This window comes from Mustela nigripes, chromosome 2 (genome assembly GCF_022355385.1).
Source record: "Mustela nigripes isolate SB6536 chromosome 2, MUSNIG.SB6536, whole genome shotgun sequence".
Classification (NCBI taxonomy): domain Eukaryota; kingdom Metazoa; phylum Chordata; class Mammalia; order Carnivora; family Mustelidae; genus Mustela; species Mustela nigripes.
This window is the reverse complement of record NC_081558.1, coordinates 171,790,349-171,808,361: the sequence shown is the minus strand read 5'-3', so window position 1 is coordinate 171,808,361 and position 18,013 is coordinate 171,790,349. Positions and strand designations below refer to the sequence as shown.

Here is an 18,013-nt window from a genome sequence, read left to right as displayed (position 1 = left end):
TCAATGAAGTTCCATGTTTCTATAAATTCTTGGGCCTCACAGCAACGTTCAGTCATAAAAAGAAGTTTCTTACCCACTCCCAGCCTCCTTCCCAGATGTATCCCCAAGAACTGGCATGGATTACATAATTCTTTGTCCTTTCCTCTCGCCACTGCCATTTGCTCTGAAAAATGTTTAGTGAATTAACTGTGAAAACCTTGTGATTTTTCCTCCCAGACAGCACATCCATCTCTCTCTCCTTCAAAATAAATTCCACCCTTAGAAAAATGGAACTTTCAATACCAAGATAGCTGTGGTTTGGTTGCTTCCAGTGTTCTGCCTGTATTCAAAGGGCTGGATGTGATCACATGGGCTAATTACTTAGATGGAGCTGTGGTAGAAAAGTAGTGGATTTCAGAGGCCGTCCTCTGCATGGCTGACAATTTATCACAATTTGGTGTTTTAGGCTTAGCCCCAGCTTGAGAACTAAAAAAAAAAAAAAAAAAAAAAAAATTTTTAATTTAAATTCACTTTTGGGAACAGTCTTATGGAATGATCTCTGCTACTCTTGAACTGTGTAACAGAGAAAGAACAAATTCACATTTTTACTGACCAAGAAATTGTCGAGATTTTTTTTAGTTCTTTTACTAAAGTTTGGAAATTTCCAGGGCTAAAGATCTCAACTCCAGTAGGGTTACTGTTTTGACTAGAAACTAGTTCAGGGTGGATGTTGGGGGGCAATTTTGGAAGACATTGATTAATTATTTTTATTTCCAAGTGCTGTTGATTTAATGTTTTGCCCATGTGGGATAGAAATTCTAGGGCTTGACTTTTAATATTAAGTCATTCAAGGTTATGTGGCTCAGGGCACTTTTAGCTAAATAAAACTTCAACACTTGAACCCAAAAAATAACCAGCTCAAAAATGAAAAAGAAAAGCCAATAATTGGCTGCCTCATGCCCTGTACCTCTTGTCTTTAAACCCACAAAGACACATATGCACCACATAGTAATTTAATTAATAAATATTTCAGTATTATGGAAGATGGGAAAGACTAGGATTTTGTTCCTTGGTTCAAGGAATTTTGTTTGTTTCACAGTTTTCTATAAAAATACCAAAATGAACTATCTACTGCCATAAAAGCCTGCTAATAAAAAGAAAATGCTAACACAGGATGTTGGCTTGCTCACTTAATCTTCTGGATATACTGATAGAGAAGTACTAAATGCCAATCAGAGTGGGACAGGGGAAAAAAAAAGATATTTCCATACTTTTCCATCCTTCCTTGTAACCATTTTAGGGAAGTACTGGCAGAAACATCTATGGTGGTAAAGGGCTTTCTCTCCTGCTTCCAGGAAGCACACATGTTGGCTGGGAACTGAGCACAATGTTCTTTTTATTTCAACTTTCTCAATTTTCAGAACTTTCGCCAGAAGTTTTTGTTGTAGAACAACCACTAACTCATTTGAGTTTCATGTAACCTTTCAACCTTTCTTAAGAATAAGAATGCCGGGGTGGCTCAGCCGGTTAAATGGCTGCCTTCAGCTCAGGTCATGATCCCAGGGTACTGGGATCTAGTCCCGCATCAGGCTCCTTGCTCAGAGGGGGGCGTGCTTCTCCCTCTGCCTCTGCAAACCACCCTGCCTGCTTGCGCTCTCTCTCTGGCAAATAAATAAATAAAGTCTTTAAAAAAAAGAAGATGCTGAAGAATAGGGAAGCATCTAGAAGGCATACAGAATTATAGAAGAGTAGAAAAGGCAAGAGCTTCTAATACGTCAGTCTTTCTCAGAAAGCTGGAGTCCATAAGCAAGCCATCTACTCCTCTCCTCCCTCCCACATCTAGAGATTGTCCTAGGACCCCAACCTCTTACACTTCCGCACCTCGATGGCCATTCAGGTCTATGTACTCCTGTCTTTTTGCCCAGCTTGGTTTAAACTTTCTATTCTCTACAACCTTAGATATTTCAGGAATGAGCATAATTTTATCAGTTTATTTTGTTCAGTTCATTTGTTACTTACTTACAAAAACCTACTTCGAACACAACTACTAAGTTTTAACTGTCCCTGTGACAAGGATATTGCTGAGTTCCGTTTGGTTGAAATTCACTCATAATCCCATTGGTCTGAAGACGGGTTTCAGGGCGAGATCAAGGTGTTTGTAGTGAAAGGAAGCAAGAAAGCAAAAAAAAGGAAGGAAGGAAGGAAGGACGGACAGACGGTAAGAAGGAGAGGAAGAGAGAGAGAGGGAGAAAGAATAAGAGAGACAGAGAAAGAAACAAAGAAAGAAAGAAAGGAGAGAATAAAGAAAAAAGTGTTTGCAGTGTACAAATGTTCCATGGAATTTTTATTTTGTATAATAGATCATAGCCATTTGCTCTAAATAGTAATTTTACAATGTCCAGTTTGATGGATTACATTAGATGAACCTTTCCCATACATTGTCCTTTGCAATGGCCTAAAAACAGCTTTAGTTCACATTGTATGATTGACATAAACTGTAGTAGTACAGAGAAGACAGAAAGATGCTCTCCAGAGTGCTCACCAGGCCTCTTCGGGACTCTGCCAGGAAGGAACTAACTCTGCTGCATATCACCAGACCCATAGGATGAGGAGGACCTTATTCTTGGGATGCTCTCATCACAGCCACTTTACTACAGAACGAACTGTCTTTAAGTTTTACATCTTCAGTTTTTCTTACAAAATGAGCATTATTCCTCCTAAACAGATGACTATGTCACACTATTCACTGCCCACTTCTTCTTCCCAAGATGCATATTCTGTATTCATTTCTCGTTTCTCTGACAAGAGGCATACATCAATACTTGCTAAATGACTCCAAGGGAATTTCTGAGCTTGCACACTGTACAGGACAGGAAGATTTCATTTGAGTTTAAACATTAAACTCACACACTGTAATGTTAAGAAGTTTTGTTTTTGTTTTTTTAATCATTTGTAGCCACTTTTAAAAGATTTAAGTAAGCTTCAATTTTTATCCAACCTTTAAATATGTAAAAATATATATATGTATATATAAATCAAGGTGCCTGGGTGGCTCAGGGGATTAAAGCCTCTGCCTTCGGCTCAGGTCATGATCCCAAGGGTCTGGGATCGAGCCCCAAATCGGGCTCTTTCTGCTCAGCGGGGAGCCTGCTTCCCCCTCTCTCTCTGCCTGCTTCTCTGCCTACTTGTGATCTCTCTCTGTCAAATAAATAAATAAAATCTTTAAAAATATATATATAAATCAGATTTTTATCCCTAAACTTCATTTTTTATTGAGGTCCTTCTTTTTGTTTCTAGTCAGGTGTGGCTCATTTCATCAGAGGAATACTTACAGGGAGGGGACATTACTCAAACTCTTCCTGTTCCATCTCCAACTGTAAGAAGGGAGAGAGAAATGTTGAAAGGTAAAGGAAGTGTGAGATTAATTAGCTTTATGACATCCAAAAGGCTTGAGCCTGTACATTCATGAAATCATTTATCTACGAAGTATGGGTATGTATTTCATGTCCCCAGCTACCTTAGAATTTTAGAACTAGAGGAGACCTTGAAGTCATCTAGCCAGTGTTCCCTTCTGCAAATGAGGAAATTCATGCCTCAGCAGAACAGGTGCCTACATCAGAACTAGAATTTAGGTGCTCTATGCTCTGAGAACAGTGCTTGGTCATGTTATGGGGAGAAAAGCAAAACAAGGCTAAAAAAGGAATCCACTTTAGAACTTTCTCTTTTAAGAATCCTCTCAAGTATTTTATAAACTATTTGGCAGATGACATGATTCCATTTAGAGAGACAAAAGGAGTTAATTGCAGACTTCAAATATGTGAACTATTATTTTAAGAAAAACATTCTCCAGATGTTTCCTACCTCCTTTGAGAATGGAAAAGAGGAAATGAGTTTAAAGTTCAGCAAGAAAGATCCCGATTAGATATTAAGAAATGTAGGTCTATGAAATCCTACAGTTGGTTACTGGGGAATGTGGTGAAATTTCCTCTTCTGGAGACCTTGTGGAATGTGGGGATTGGTCATTTGTTTCAGAGGGTTATGTGGGTGGCCCATTTCTAGAGGTGAGGACACAACCTAATGGACATCTCAAGTTCTGTAGGTCCCATGACATATGGTCTGCCAATAGCTAGTAGGTGAGCTTGTTGGCTGCTTTTGGTTATAGCAGATTCATCAGTGAAGCATTTAATTCAAGCTGTTTTATATTTATATCAGTCCTGATAGATGTAAATGGGCAGATTAATTAAAACTAATGAGTGCTTATGGGATGATCTTACCCATGGCCTTCACTGATAGGTTTATTTCTTTAGGATCTATCCTAGCATATTCACCTTATGTTAGTGGCTTTCTAACTTCATGAATACCTTCCAAGCTTGTGTCCTTAATCCAAAAAGAACAAAGGAAGGGATCCAGTCCAGTATCACATCCTATATAACAGAGAAATTCTTTCTTTCAGCTAAAAAGTCAGTCTTGGTATTTGGAGGACAAGATGGAGAAAAGTAACAGTATAGTTAGATCTGTACCTTGTAAAACAAAGTAAAAAAAATTGTTAGCTAATGTATTGGGTGACAGCTCCTTAAAATAATCATTTAAGAAGTTAACAATTTTAACTCGGATTCTAATAGTCTCCAATTTCAGTAAAATAGTCAATTTTATAAATATAGGACAGAAAGATTTCATTTGAGTTTAACATTAAAAAATCTTAGTAAGTGGACATAATAACAACAATAACATAAAAGCGTAAGTAAAAACATAATAACAATGTACTTGAAGTATGATCATGGTGCTGGCATAAAGTAAGTGCTCAAAAACATAGCCAATATTATTACAACTTTTATGTTCATTGGCCTGACTCACCCAGCCATCCTCTGGTTCTGGTTTTCTGATATTCAGTCACCAATTTTACCCTTGTCACCCTGGAGCAGCACTGAACCATTCTTCCACCTAACTCCCCAAAAGCCATCCCCACGAAAGAATTAGGTTTTCTTCAGAACAATTAGGGTTTCTTCATCTCTGAGGATATAAAGGAGGGATTTACAACCTATAGCCTATAATAAACATAAAAAGCTTGTCTGAAACGAGTTTTTCTTTTCTTAACTGCTCCTCTACTGGCGATCTACCTTTTCTGGCACTCTCCTCCATGTTGCAATCAACTCTGCTCACATTTAATCTCCTCCAGAATCCCCCATAATTTCTCCATCCTCTTTTAGAGTTGCTTCCTTTAAAACCCAGGGGCCAGCCCACTCAAGCACAGAAGACTCAGTTTCTATAGTAAAATGGGTTTCAAAGAACATAACCTCAACAAATAATAACCATCTACCTCCTTACCTAACCTCTCCTGCTTTGTTTTTCTCCATACTATCCAATGCTGCCTATATTTAGGTTTTGTTTTTTTTTTTTAAGATTTCATGTATTTATTTGACAGAGAGAAATCACAAGTAGATGGAGAGGCAGGCAGAGAGAGGGAGAGGGAAGCAGGCTCCCTGCTGAGCAGAGAGACCGACGCGGGACTCGATCCCAGGACCCTGAGATCATGACCTGAGCTGAAGGCAGCGGTTTAACCCACTAAGCCACCCAGGCGCCCCTATATTTAGGTTTTTGATTTTTTTGTGTGTCCCCACAGAATTCTCATTCACAAATGAACATGTCAAAGTTTTATTTAACATGATGACAAAGTGGGTTTGAAATAAAATATTATAAACCTGGGTTTTTTTATTGTAATGAGCTTGTTAAAAAGAATGCTGAGATAATGCTAAGTTAGATAAAATATTGGTTAACATAGTAAAGGGCAGTAGAACCAAATCCTGGTCAACATAGTTTAGAGTTAATATCTGTAATGTTAATCAATTATGCAATAAATTTCCATATCCCTAAGATGATCCTAAGGTGGGCTTATTGGCCTGATATTAAAAGGTCATGTAATCATTCCTTTTTTGCCTTAGCCAATTTGGTGATGTATTTTTAATGTTCCTTTCCCAGCTCCCACTAAAAGTAAGCCACATGTGCACTGCCATTCTGAATCAGCTGCTCAGGAAATAAAAATAACAACAGAAATTGTATGACATGGGGCGCCTGTGTGGCTCAGTCAGTTAAGTGACTGACTCTTCGTTTTGGCTCAGGTCATAACCTGAAGGTCATGAGATAGAGCTCCACATTCGTTTCCATGCTCAGCAGGGAGTCTGCTTGAGATTCTCCCCTCTTCTCCCCTTATGCCCCTTCCCTATTTGTGCTCTTTCTCTCTCCAAAATAAACAAATCTTAAAAAAAAAAAAAAGTTGCACATGATAATAGGTTGCTTTATGAATGTTTCTACCATTATTAATATTCAAGTTGGAAATATGAGGGCTTTCTGTCAGCAACTGTTGTATACAGGATTCTAAATGCAGAGTGAGGCTGAAGGAGATGTTTTCTAACGCACCTATCAATACCAAGAGTTTCGACTGTCAAGCTCTTTCAATAAATATAAGAAAATCCAAAGAATATCACATATTTCCTTGTCCTCAGGAAGTTTGCAATCATGTTGGGGTCCTGTGGACAAAAAAAAAAAAAAAAAAAAAACAATAGGAAAAAACACACTGTTGATGAGCTGCATTTAACTTTTGTTGAATTTTCAGTAGGACAAGTAAGATAATGATGGTTAAGGTGGGGAAGACTTCACAGAAGAGGTAGGAATTAGGTTGCTCTAGAGGAATGGTTGATGATATGGGCTGAGTTTTGTCCCCCTCGTTCCTATATTGTAGTCCTAACCCTTAGTACATCCAAATGTGACTGTATTTGTTTTTGTTTTTTAAGATTTTATTTATTTGACAGACAGAGAGGCAGAGAGAGGAAGGGAAGCAAGCTCCTGGCCAAGCAGAGAGCCCAATTTAGGGCTCAATCCCAGGCCCCTGGGATCATGACCTAAGCCGAAGGCAGAGGCTTTAACCCACTGAGCCACCCAGGCGCCCCATGTATATGAAAAGAGGTTTTTTAAAAGAGGAAATCAAGTTAAAATGAGGTCAGTAGGAGAGGCTCTGACTGAACATGACTGGTGTCCTTATAAAGGAAAGATCATGTGAAGATCATGTGAAGACATAGAGAGAAGATGGCCATCTACAAGCCAAGGAGAGAGGTCTCAGAAGAAACCCACCATGCCAACATCTTGTTCTCTGATTTTTAGTCTCCACAACTGGGGGAAAACAAATTTTTGTTGTTTAAACCACCCAGTCTAAGATACTTGGCTATGACAGCCCTAGCAAACCTATACAAATAGGGCTGAAATCTGGAGAAAGATTAAAAAGAAAAAAAGAAGAAACCTCCCGGGAAAAAAAAGAATACAATAGAGAAGTCAAAATGAGGATAGCTGAAGATGAAGAATTGAGTTTTGAAACAATGGTTTACATTAGTGAAGGTCACCTATAACTACCATTTTGATAAATAGGACTTTCTGGGGGTTTTTAGTATTGTGTCTTGAAAGACAAATAAGCCTCCCAACTTTCACATCTCTAACCAAAATTGGCTTTCTCAGAGGTGTCTTCCACCACCCTTTCCAAAGCAGCGTCTTCTACCTCGAGTCATTTTTGAACCCTTCCCCCTGCTTTGTCTTCTTCACAGCACTCAAATCTAAAACTGAAAAATTTATCTTCCAGTTGTTTATTATTGCCTGTCTCCCCCCACTGGAATGTGAGTTCAACTAATTCACTCCTTTCTCTAGTACCCCTCACGGTAACAATTAATAGGCACTCCTTACCTACCTACGCCAAATGAATGAATTGCTCCGAGAAATGCAAACAGGACAGAACTTCTTTAAGAGGCATGGGAAAGCCAGGAAGACAATTCTGGTGAATATTGCAGGGGTAGTATTCTGTCTGACTGCCCCTTGCTTCAGGAGCGATAAATCTGAGGATGTGAGAAACCATAAATCCTGCGTGAAGGGCTGCCCAGCAACAGATGAGAGAAGCTTGTTCACAACACTCACACACACACAAACGCGCGCGCACGCACACATGCAAACACACACATGTGCGGATATGCACACAGTTTTAGCACCATGTGAAAGGGAAAGTTGGACTTAGGGCAAGAACTGAAGGTTCAAATACTTAAACATTATTCTGCACAGCAAGCCAAAATCTCACAGGGATAAATGTACAAATAAAATGCTGAGGAGCGTCTAAAATAATATGTATCACATTATTCTGTTATATACATTACAGGTCACATGAGGAAACTGAAACTCTCTGCAGCCCTTCCCAAATACAGGGAACTATTTAGGGCTGTTCAAAATGATTAGGATTGGCGATTCTGACACCAGAATGAATAACTGCCTTGGTTCAGCTGTTCTTTTTTGCCATTTTTAACAAGTACATTTTAACGGCCATTATTGTTTTATTCATCTTGGGTTTATCATTACTGCAGTTAACCTCACATTTATTTTGGCTAGTACCCTTCTTTGAAAGTCTTTGACATTTCAGTTGGTTTTGATTTGTCTTTTTGGTCACAATCCATTAATAATAACTTAAATTAGTTGCTCTTTTATAGGGAAGGAAACTGAGGCTTAGTAAAGATAAGGGACTTGCCCCAAGTCGTAGACACAGTGAATGGCAGCACTACAACTCAGCTCCAGGTCTTTGGTTTCTTCTACATAATGACATGAAACCCATCACTGGTTGGGCTGACTGGCAAAGATCCACTGTCCACACACATTATGTATGTTTATGTTCATGCGTAGTCAAGTGCGCACACGCACACACACACACATGCATGTTATCAAATAGAAATCTAAGAAAACAGTGACTGGAACAGCAACTAGAACACAAATCTAAGAAAACAGCATTATTCTGTTGTGCATCCCCAGAAAAAGGAAAAAGAGGCAAGAAAACCCATTACCACCATTTCTCCCAGCAGAAATTCCAAGGCTCCTTCCCCCCACCAGGTGTTTGTATAGCATTAAACAAATCTGATGTTCTTTTGAGTGATTTGGGGAGAACCACCACACCACTTTGACCACCAAAAATATCCTCAGGGACAAGAGGGAAATTAGTAAGGATAAGTCAAGAGGTAAATTCTAACCAGGGCCCCTATATAAATACTCAAGTTGAAACTGAACAAAGTTTATTTAAATAAAGAGCCAAAGAAATGGCAGATGGCAGACCAAAGGAGGTGGTTTTCAGGAGAGAAAGGCCAAGCCTGCAAGAGGAAATAATTGTAGTAAAGTAGGATCCCACTGGGCCATTGGTATTCAACTGGTCTTCTTCCCAGGCATTTCACTTCCTTCCAGTTTTCCAATGTTTCATTAGATTGTCCTGGTTTAAAGATTATTAAGTATAATCCAACACATTCACGGAACTGATGGAAAGGTGAAGAGCCAAACATGCTAGTTTATTCTTAAAGACATCTCCCCAAGTTCAGGATTTAGTAATTAAATTCCGTCATCCCCAAAGATAGAATTAAGTCCCAGCTTAGACATCACCAGGTATCACCATACATTTCTGGTCTGGGTTAGCATGTTCAACTCTCTAGTGACTGCCTTAGACACTGAATGTTAAGGACGTTAGAGAACAACCGGGTCTTATTTTTAACAAATAAGAAAGTTGAAGGGATCTGTTCAGACACATAAAACTGAGAAATAAGGTCTGAAGTTCCAGTTTTCTGAGTGGACAAAGAAAAGAATAGTGGTATGTATAGTATACTGTAATTTGTGTCCTAAAGGTGTGTGTAGTATATATGCATATTCTTAGAACATCTCCAGAAACATATGAGGAAAATGGGAAAAGCTGTTACTTCCAAGGGAAGGGATTGAAGCCACTAGATGGAAGTGGGTGGGAAATTTACTTTTGTTGTGGATATCCCTTGCTACTCATGAATAGTTTATACATCTGTCATGCCTACTAAAAAAGTATAACTTCTGTGGGGGCAGGCCCCATTGACCATTTTATATTTACCTTTGTAGTCCCTGGATGGGTTTAGCATTGTGTTTGGTAAGTAGTTAATAAATTTATCATTGAGTACTTACACATGTTCTTCTTTTCCCATCTAGAATAAAACTGACTATTACCAACTATAAATCAATACTAATTTTGTAGCTCTTTCCAAATGGTTTATAGTAATTATTCTTAGACAGAAAATAACTACTTTCTATCTCCTCCCATTTACCAACACATGTATTATTTCGAGCACATTTGAATCAAACAGTTCTTGAGACTTTATGAAATGGAGAACATTTTATAAATCATTTTGCTGACAGATGTTTTGGGGGAAAATGACTAGTTAGTATACTGAGAAAAATTGTAAAGCAGTGACTTTTGTGGTAGAGATTCCATTAAATATTTTCTTAGGTGCTTTTTATTAACCAATTCTTCTTCTTCTTCTTCTTCTTTTTTTTTTTTAAAGATTTTATTTATTTATTTGACAGAGAGAGATCACAAGCAGGCAGAGAGGCAGGCAGAGAGAGAGGAAGGGAAGCAGGCTCCCTGCTGAGCAGAGAGACATGGGGCTCTATCCCAGGACCCTGAGACCACACCCGAGCTGAAGACAGAGGCTTTAACCCACTGAGCCACCCAGGTGCCCCTTAACCAATTCTTCTGTAGCCTGTTCACACTCTTGGCATTACTCTTGAATAGGATGTTGCAAAGTCAACACATATTTTCTAAGAAGTGGAAAACTATGATCCAGAATTAAGTAAGACAGAAGCAAAGAAAACAAACTCACAGAATGGAAATTACAGTTATTTAGAGATAGGAGTTTATTCAAAGTTCTTACATTAAAAATTGCGAAAACCTTGCCATTTCTTTCTCCAGCATAATCATGACACTCCACTGAGGATTCAGATTTTCATCAAGACCTTTCAAAAGGTGTGGGAAGCGCCTTACAATGCCCAGTACCCGGGAGAACAGACTTCAATATGTGCCACACTTGCCCTCTAGTGGGCCTTCGTGGGCATTGCAGTTCCCTGGGTTTTTGGGTTTTCAGCCAGAGGTCTTTTTGAGGTGTTTTTTTAATAAACATAAGCCCCAATAATATTTATTCCACTAACTGTTAAATTGCAAAGGATGCTGTTAAAGGGATTTTCCAGTTCATTCTCATGAGTGGCTAAATATCGTTGTTTTATTTACACAACTAGTTTGCCTTGTAAACTCCTTTCTTTCGTAAAAGTTTCTTTCATAAAAGAAAAACTTCAGTGCACTCCAGGTCCAATGAGGCAAATTCCAAATTAACGACTTTATAGTATTTAAGTAGAACAAAATGGCATTCCATTATGTGAGTAATTATAATAGTGATTTTTTAAATATTTTGGGACTGTCACATGAAGTACCTTCCTTCCAATTCAGAAGACTTGTGCAGTTTTCATTATTGTTGTTTGCTTGCTATTTAACACTTACATTAATTTGTGACCGCACCAAAGCAAAGGACAGATGAAAAATCTCAGCCTATCAATTACTGTTTCCACTTAGAATAGAATTTCGGCACGTACTAACAAATTCCAACTTACCACCAAGTTTGCCTCCTTTTGGCCAACGTAACCTAACTATTAGGAATAAGTTTAGTGTAAATGTGTGACACTCAAAATAACAGTAATTTAAAGATGATGATAAACCTTTAGCTCTTTATTGTGTAAACAAATTTCAAACCTAAGAATTAATAGGGGCCTTCATGTTCAGCAAAGGCTGAGGTTTATTCTAGCTTGTTACTAAACCATGCACAGTACATGAATTTCACTTCCTGGTCCATGGTTTCTGATCTGTTTCCAGGTAACATATCCACACAGCAGCCAGCAGCAAGGAAGAGGAAAAACAGGGCCACTCTTCTTTAGGATCCTTCTTGGAAGTTGTACCCGTTACAACTACATCCAATTGGACAGAACTTTTTCACATCACCACACCCGGCTAAAATGTCTTTATTCTGGGTTGCTCTGTTCCAGCTAAAAAATCAAGAGTTCCAATACTATGGAAGAAAGCAGAATTGATATCTGGGGACACACAGCAGTATTTCCCACAGTTTATAATCCCACTGATTGCCTTCATTTGACAGTTCCTACTCTTTTCTGTTTTTTGCATGTTTTCTACTGAGAGGTAACACCGTTCTTCTTTTCGTTTGTCTTCCACAGGGGACGTTCTGATGATAAAAATTGTTTCCTTTTTCTCCCTCTTCTTTCTCTAAGTAAACTTGTCACTTGGCCTGCCAGTTTTCACCATGTTGGTGCATTCATTCCTTCCACAGGCGATGGCTGTACCACCTGGCCCTCTGCAGCTGCTGGGAGTGCTGCTTACCATTTCCCTGGGCTCCATCAGGCTCATTCAGGCTGGCGCTTACTATGGGATCAAGCCGCTGCCACCACAAATTCCTCCTCAGATCCCACCACAAATTCCACAATACCAGCCTCTGGGCCAGCAAGTACCTCACATGCCTTTGGGCAAAGATGGCCTTAGCATGGGCAAGGAGCTGCCCCACATGCAGTATGGCAAAGAGTATCCACATCTACCCCAATATATGAAGGAAATTCAGCCAGTGCCAAGAATGGGCAAGGAAGCAGCACCTAAGAAAGGCAAAGGTAACATCATATTCCTGTCCTGTTAGGAAACACCAGTTTTCTAAAATCTGAAACTATAAGATCAGGGGGAGAAGCTAAATTTTAGAAATTTTTATTTTGGAAAGTGTTACTGACAGTCATTGTTTATGGTGCCCTCAACTTTATCCTTGAAAAGTTCAGGACTCAAAAATACAAACAAAATTACTGTTTTATGTTGTGCTTTATTATTTTAACAGCATTAAATGGCACAAAACATATTTTTACTCCCTTATTCATTATCTCTTCCAACATTTCGCAACTATTTAATGAGCATCTATTTTTGTGTCAGAAGCTGGGCCAGATGCGGGGGAATTAAAGCAGGCAGGGGTGGGGGCAGTGACAAGCCTACAGGAAGCTGCTGGAAGGTGCAGAGAGCAGGAGTGCTCTGGCCTCTTCCAAACTTGTCTTCCCTGACCCTGAGGGAAACCAATCCAGATTCACTCCCTCTCACTGACACTCACGCAAAAAGGACACCTCTGCTTAAGACGGTTGAAACTAGAGATGAGCAGGTTTTCAATGAAATTTTCTCAGCATGACGCACGAAGCCCTCGAGTGAAAAATCACACATGACTCAGTGCAGCAATATATTATCAGTAAGAATTAAAAAACAAAAACAAAAACAAAAAAACAATGGACATTGGGGAGGGTATGTGCTATGGTGAGTGCTGTGAAGTATACTGTAAACCTGATGATTCACAGACCTGTACCCCTGGGGCTAATAATACATTATATGTTTATAAAAATTTTTTTAAAAATTATAAAAAAGAAAAAAGAAATCCATTATCTTAAAGAAACAGCTTTCAAATGCTTTTCGGCGGTTTTTCAAGAGCACAAGATTTGAAATAGGAATAAATTCTAGTTCTTAAGAACCAACAGCCTTAAAAGATTTTGAGGAAAGTTTACAGCATCATCTAGTGTACAAAGAAAAACTTGTGCTAGAATACCTTTTAAAAAGTATCTTTGAATACCATTAAAACTGCGTTTTCCCCAACAATTACCTGGCTGACTTGTTTCTGCTTCAGTAAATAACTTTGGAAAACTCAAAATTAAAAAAAGTGACTAGTCAGTCTTCTTTAATGGGAGAGCAATGTTGTTAAAGACCTACTATGTTAGGAATATATAAATATAAATGTAAATATAAATATATATATTTATATATATGTCTATATGAATGAAAGCACTTTGTGAACCAGGTGCTGGATAAATGCCAGTGTTTTGAAGAGTGCTTTCATTAAGCTACTACACCTATTAACCAATAAACTGAGAGGAGACCGTGAAGGCTAAGGACTGAATGTAGAGATGACAATTTTTCCCACTGTCTTCTAGCCATATTCACTCGTTATTCAACACCTACAAAATGCTTATCACTGTGAGAGACACTTTCTTAAAACTTCATGAGGTTCATCTGGATTCCTAAGAAACTCAGCATTTGTAGGAAAGGAATTGCATCAACATAGCAATTCCCTTTGAGGAGGTAGAGGCCATTCCTACTGGTCCCTAAAAAGGCAGGAACTCTAGGTCTGGGGTACTAGTGAATTTGGTGTTAAGAGGCTTAGAGGCCAGAAATGAAAGACCTGGAAATAACATAATACTGTATGTAAACCATATTTCAATTAAAAAAAAAAAAAAAAGAACACCTCTCTGAAACTAGTTGTCTTCGTCAGTAAAATAAGATTTGTTGAGAAAATCAATGGCATGGGTAATTAAAAATGCTAAGTAAATATTAAAGCATCATAAAAACTTTTGAGTTGCTAGAGCTGGTCATTCAGGAAACCCTAGCTAAGAACAGAGTACATGCCAGGCACTGTGCTGGACACCCAGGACTCCTGATGAGGAAGACATGACCCTGCTCTAGATGCTCTTGATATCGTAGTATGTCCTACACACTGCTTAGAAATAACATGCTGTTATCGTACGAGACTGTCTACTTAGCATAAATGAAGTATTCCCAATTTGCTTCTCTTCGGGAGCTGATATTCCACTTCGGGGATTATCTCAGCCATTTCTTTCCCTTCCTTTCTTGGGGGGCCTGCCTGACTTTTGCATCATACTATATTTCAACACAAAAGGAAATATTATTTAGCCACAAGCTATTATATAAAAAAAAATCAAGGACATGAAAAAATACAGCATTATGTAGATAAACTAATAAAAAAATAAAAATGGAGAATGACTCCATTCTTTAAAATACACACACACAGACACACACGCACATACACACCCACACCTAGAACACATGAGATGGAAATACATATAAATATCAAGTGATTACAGGCAAATTTGATTTTTCTTTATCTCTTTTTCAATTTTCCAAAATCCCCATACAGAACACACCATAACAAAGGTTTTGTACTTAGAAAAATGTTTCTTCCTTATTTTTTTAGCTTTTCTCCTTAACCAATGTTGATAAAAGCAGCTACAGATATCAGTTCTCAAACACTATTTCAAACATAACAAAGCAATTATTAGCTTGATTGTTCTAAGTACTGATAGTCCTGGAAGACGAACACATTATTCCTAGTGTTTCCTCTCGATAAGTAATAGACTAAGGTGTCAGAACTAAATAATGATCATCATGACTTCCTTGAAGAATAATAACTATTAATTTTTCTCTCTTTTTCCCCCTTCTCCCTCCTCCCTCTCCCACTCTCTCTCCCAGTAGAAATACCATTAGCCAGCTTACGAGGGGAGCAAGGTCCCCGTGGAGAGCCTGGCCCAAGAGGACCACCTGGGCCCCCCGGCTTACCAGGTCATGGGATACCTGGAACCAAAGGAAAACCAGGGCCACAGGGATATCCTGGAATTGGAAAACCAGGTATGCCTGGAATGCCAGGAAAGCCAGGAGCCATGGGAATGCCTGGAGCAAAAGGTGAAATTGGACCTAAAGGGGAGATCGGGCCTATGGGGATCCCAGGGCCGCAAGGACCTCCAGGGCCTCACGGACTTCCTGGCATTGGAAAACCAGGTGGTCCAGGGTTACCAGGGCAACCAGGTGCAAAGGGAGAGCGAGGACCAAAAGGACCACCAGGACCTCCAGGCCTTCAGGGTCCTAAAGGAGAGAAGGGCTTTGGGATGCCAGGTTTGCCAGGCCTAAAGGGTCCTCCAGGGATGCATGGCCCTCCTGGTCCTGTTGGACTTCCAGGAGTGGGCAAACCCGGAGTGACAGGCTTCCCTGGGCCCCAAGGCCCCCTGGGAAAGCCAGGTCCTCCAGGGGAACCTGGGCCCCAAGGCCCTGTTGGAGTCCCAGGAGTTCAAGGACCTCCTGGGATACCTGGAGTTGGGAAACCAGGCCAGGACGGGATCCCTGGCCAGCCAGGATTTCCAGGTGGCAAAGGGGAGCAAGGACTGCCAGGGCTGCCGGGACCCCCAGGCCTTCCAGGAATTGGAAAACCAGGCTTCCCAGGACCCAAAGGTGACAAGGGCATAGGGGGTCTTCCTGGGGCTCTAGGACCAAGAGGGGAGAAAGGACCAATAGGTGCCCCTGGAATAGGGGGTCCCCCAGGAGAGCCAGGCCTGCCTGGAATCCCAGGTCCTATGGGTCCTCCAGGTGCTATTGGTTTCCCTGGACCCAAAGGAGAAGGTGGGGTTGTAGGGCCACAGGGGCCACCAGGTCCCAAGGGTGAGCCAGGGCTTCAGGGCTTCCCAGGAAAGCCTGGTTTCCTTGGTGAAGTAGGGCCCCCTGGCATGAGGGGTTTGCCAGGTCCCATAGGGCCCAAGGGGGAAGCTGGTCATAAAGGTTTACCAGGGCTCCCTGGTGCTCCAGGGCTGCTGGGACCAAAGGGAGAACCAGGAATCCCAGGGGACCAGGGTTTACAGGGCCCTCCAGGAATCCCAGGGATCGCAGGCCCAAGTGGGCCCATTGGACCACCTGGAATGCCAGGCCCCAAAGGAGAACCTGGCATCCCAGGGCCCCCTGGGTTCCCTGGAGTAGGGAAGCCTGGGGTAGCAGGACTTCATGGGCCTCCGGGGAAGCCTGGTGCCCTTGGTCCTCAAGGCCAGCCGGGACTTCCAGGGCCCCCAGGCCCACCAGGGCCCCCCGGACCCCCAGCTGTGATGCCCCCTACACCACCACCCCATGGAGAGTATCTGCCCGATATGGGGCTGGGAATTGATGGAGTGAAACCCCCCCATGCCTATGGGGCTAAGAAGGGCAAGAATGGAGGGCCTGCCTACGAGATGCCTGCTTTTACAGCTGAGCTGACTGCGCCTTTCCCACCTGTGGGGGCCCCCGTGAAGTTTGACAAACTGCTCTATAATGGCAGACAGAACTACAACCCCCAGACGGGCATCTTCACCTGCGAGGTTCCTGGGGTCTACTACTTCGCCTACCACATCCACTGCAAGGGGGGCAACGTGTGGGTTGCTCTGTTCAAGAACAACGAGCCCATGATGTACACATATGATGAGTACAAAAAGGGTTTTCTGGACCAGGCGTCTGGGAGTGCAGTGCTGTTGCTCAGGCCAGGAGACCGAGTGTTCCTCCAAATGCCCTCAGAACAGGCTGCAGGACTATATGCTGGGCAGTATGTCCATTCCTCCTTTTCAGGATATTTATTGTATCCCATGTAAGAAAAAAAAAGAAAAGAAAGAAAGAAAGAAAGAAAAGAGATTTAAAGAAGAAAATGGCACACCGAAAATATCCAAATGAAAAACATAATTGCTTCAAAACATTTATATAGTTGGAAAGTTATATTTAAGTGAAAATCTAAACCATCATGTACAAATAAAAACTAAGATGCATGTTGAATGCTCTGCATAGCAGCCTGTAATTAAAAATGATGGGATAGATTTATGTATCAAGTACTGACACTTGTGTTGTACCCACTGGAATCATATTAGCTGTTGTATTGTTATATGCTTCCATGATAACCTGCTTATTCAGATCAGTCAATATATTTCAGTATGGAAGATCATAGCTAATGAAAGTCACTTGCTCATATTGTTTAAAGATTTCTAAATATGGCTTAAGGAAATGTCCATGATAACAATTACCGTATTTATTTGCATAATTTCCTCTGTCTTTGGGCAGATGTTTTGCCAGGAAGGTGGGGGAGGAGTCCTGTTGTGTGATAGCCCCAGTGGGAGGGAGTCAGGAGAGCAGAAGGTTTTTAGCCCAAAGGCTATTTCCCTCCTGTCAGAGGCTGTGTCTTTTATGGATGCCAAGTCCTCCTCAGAACTGTGTATCTCCTGTCTCTAAAAGAATAAGTGAGCCAGTCACCTGCGGTGTAATTTACTCAGTAAATTCTGTGTGCATCGCACTGGATGAGACATGTGAGGGACATAAGACAGTGCCCCAAAAGGAGCTAAAAAAAAAACACTTGGGAGACAGGAGCCATAATTAATTCACTTATTTCTCAAGGATCTTTTTTGTTTTGTTTTCTATAATTTTTTTCCTTCCTTCCATGTAATTTCCATGATGACTCAACTAATATAAACTTGTGGAAGTCTTAAGAAAAAAATAATAACTTTCCAGTTTTGTGGAATGTTCATTATC

At 40.6% G+C, this 18,013-nt stretch overlaps 1 protein-coding gene across 3 annotated transcripts in view; it reads left to right on the top strand.

The window, feature by feature from the left end:
* COL8A1 (collagen type VIII alpha 1 chain) overlaps positions 1–17,103 on the top strand; it is a 152,543-nt gene extending 135,440 nt beyond the window's left edge. For 2 of the 3 annotated variants that reach the window (XM_059392100.1, XM_059392099.1), the window contains 2 exons: positions 12,171–12,501; positions 15,179–17,103. In XM_059392100.1, the coding sequence (XP_059248083.1) occupies positions 12,174–12,501; positions 15,179–17,088 (2,238 nt within the window). In that variant the 5' untranslated portion in view covers positions 12,171–12,173 and the 3' untranslated portion in view covers positions 17,089–17,103. The remainder of the gene's footprint in view (positions 1–12,170; positions 12,502–15,178) is intronic. The other variant, XM_059392101.1, reaches the window with a different exon arrangement.
* The last annotated feature ends 910 nt before the right edge of the window (positions 17,104–18,013 follow it).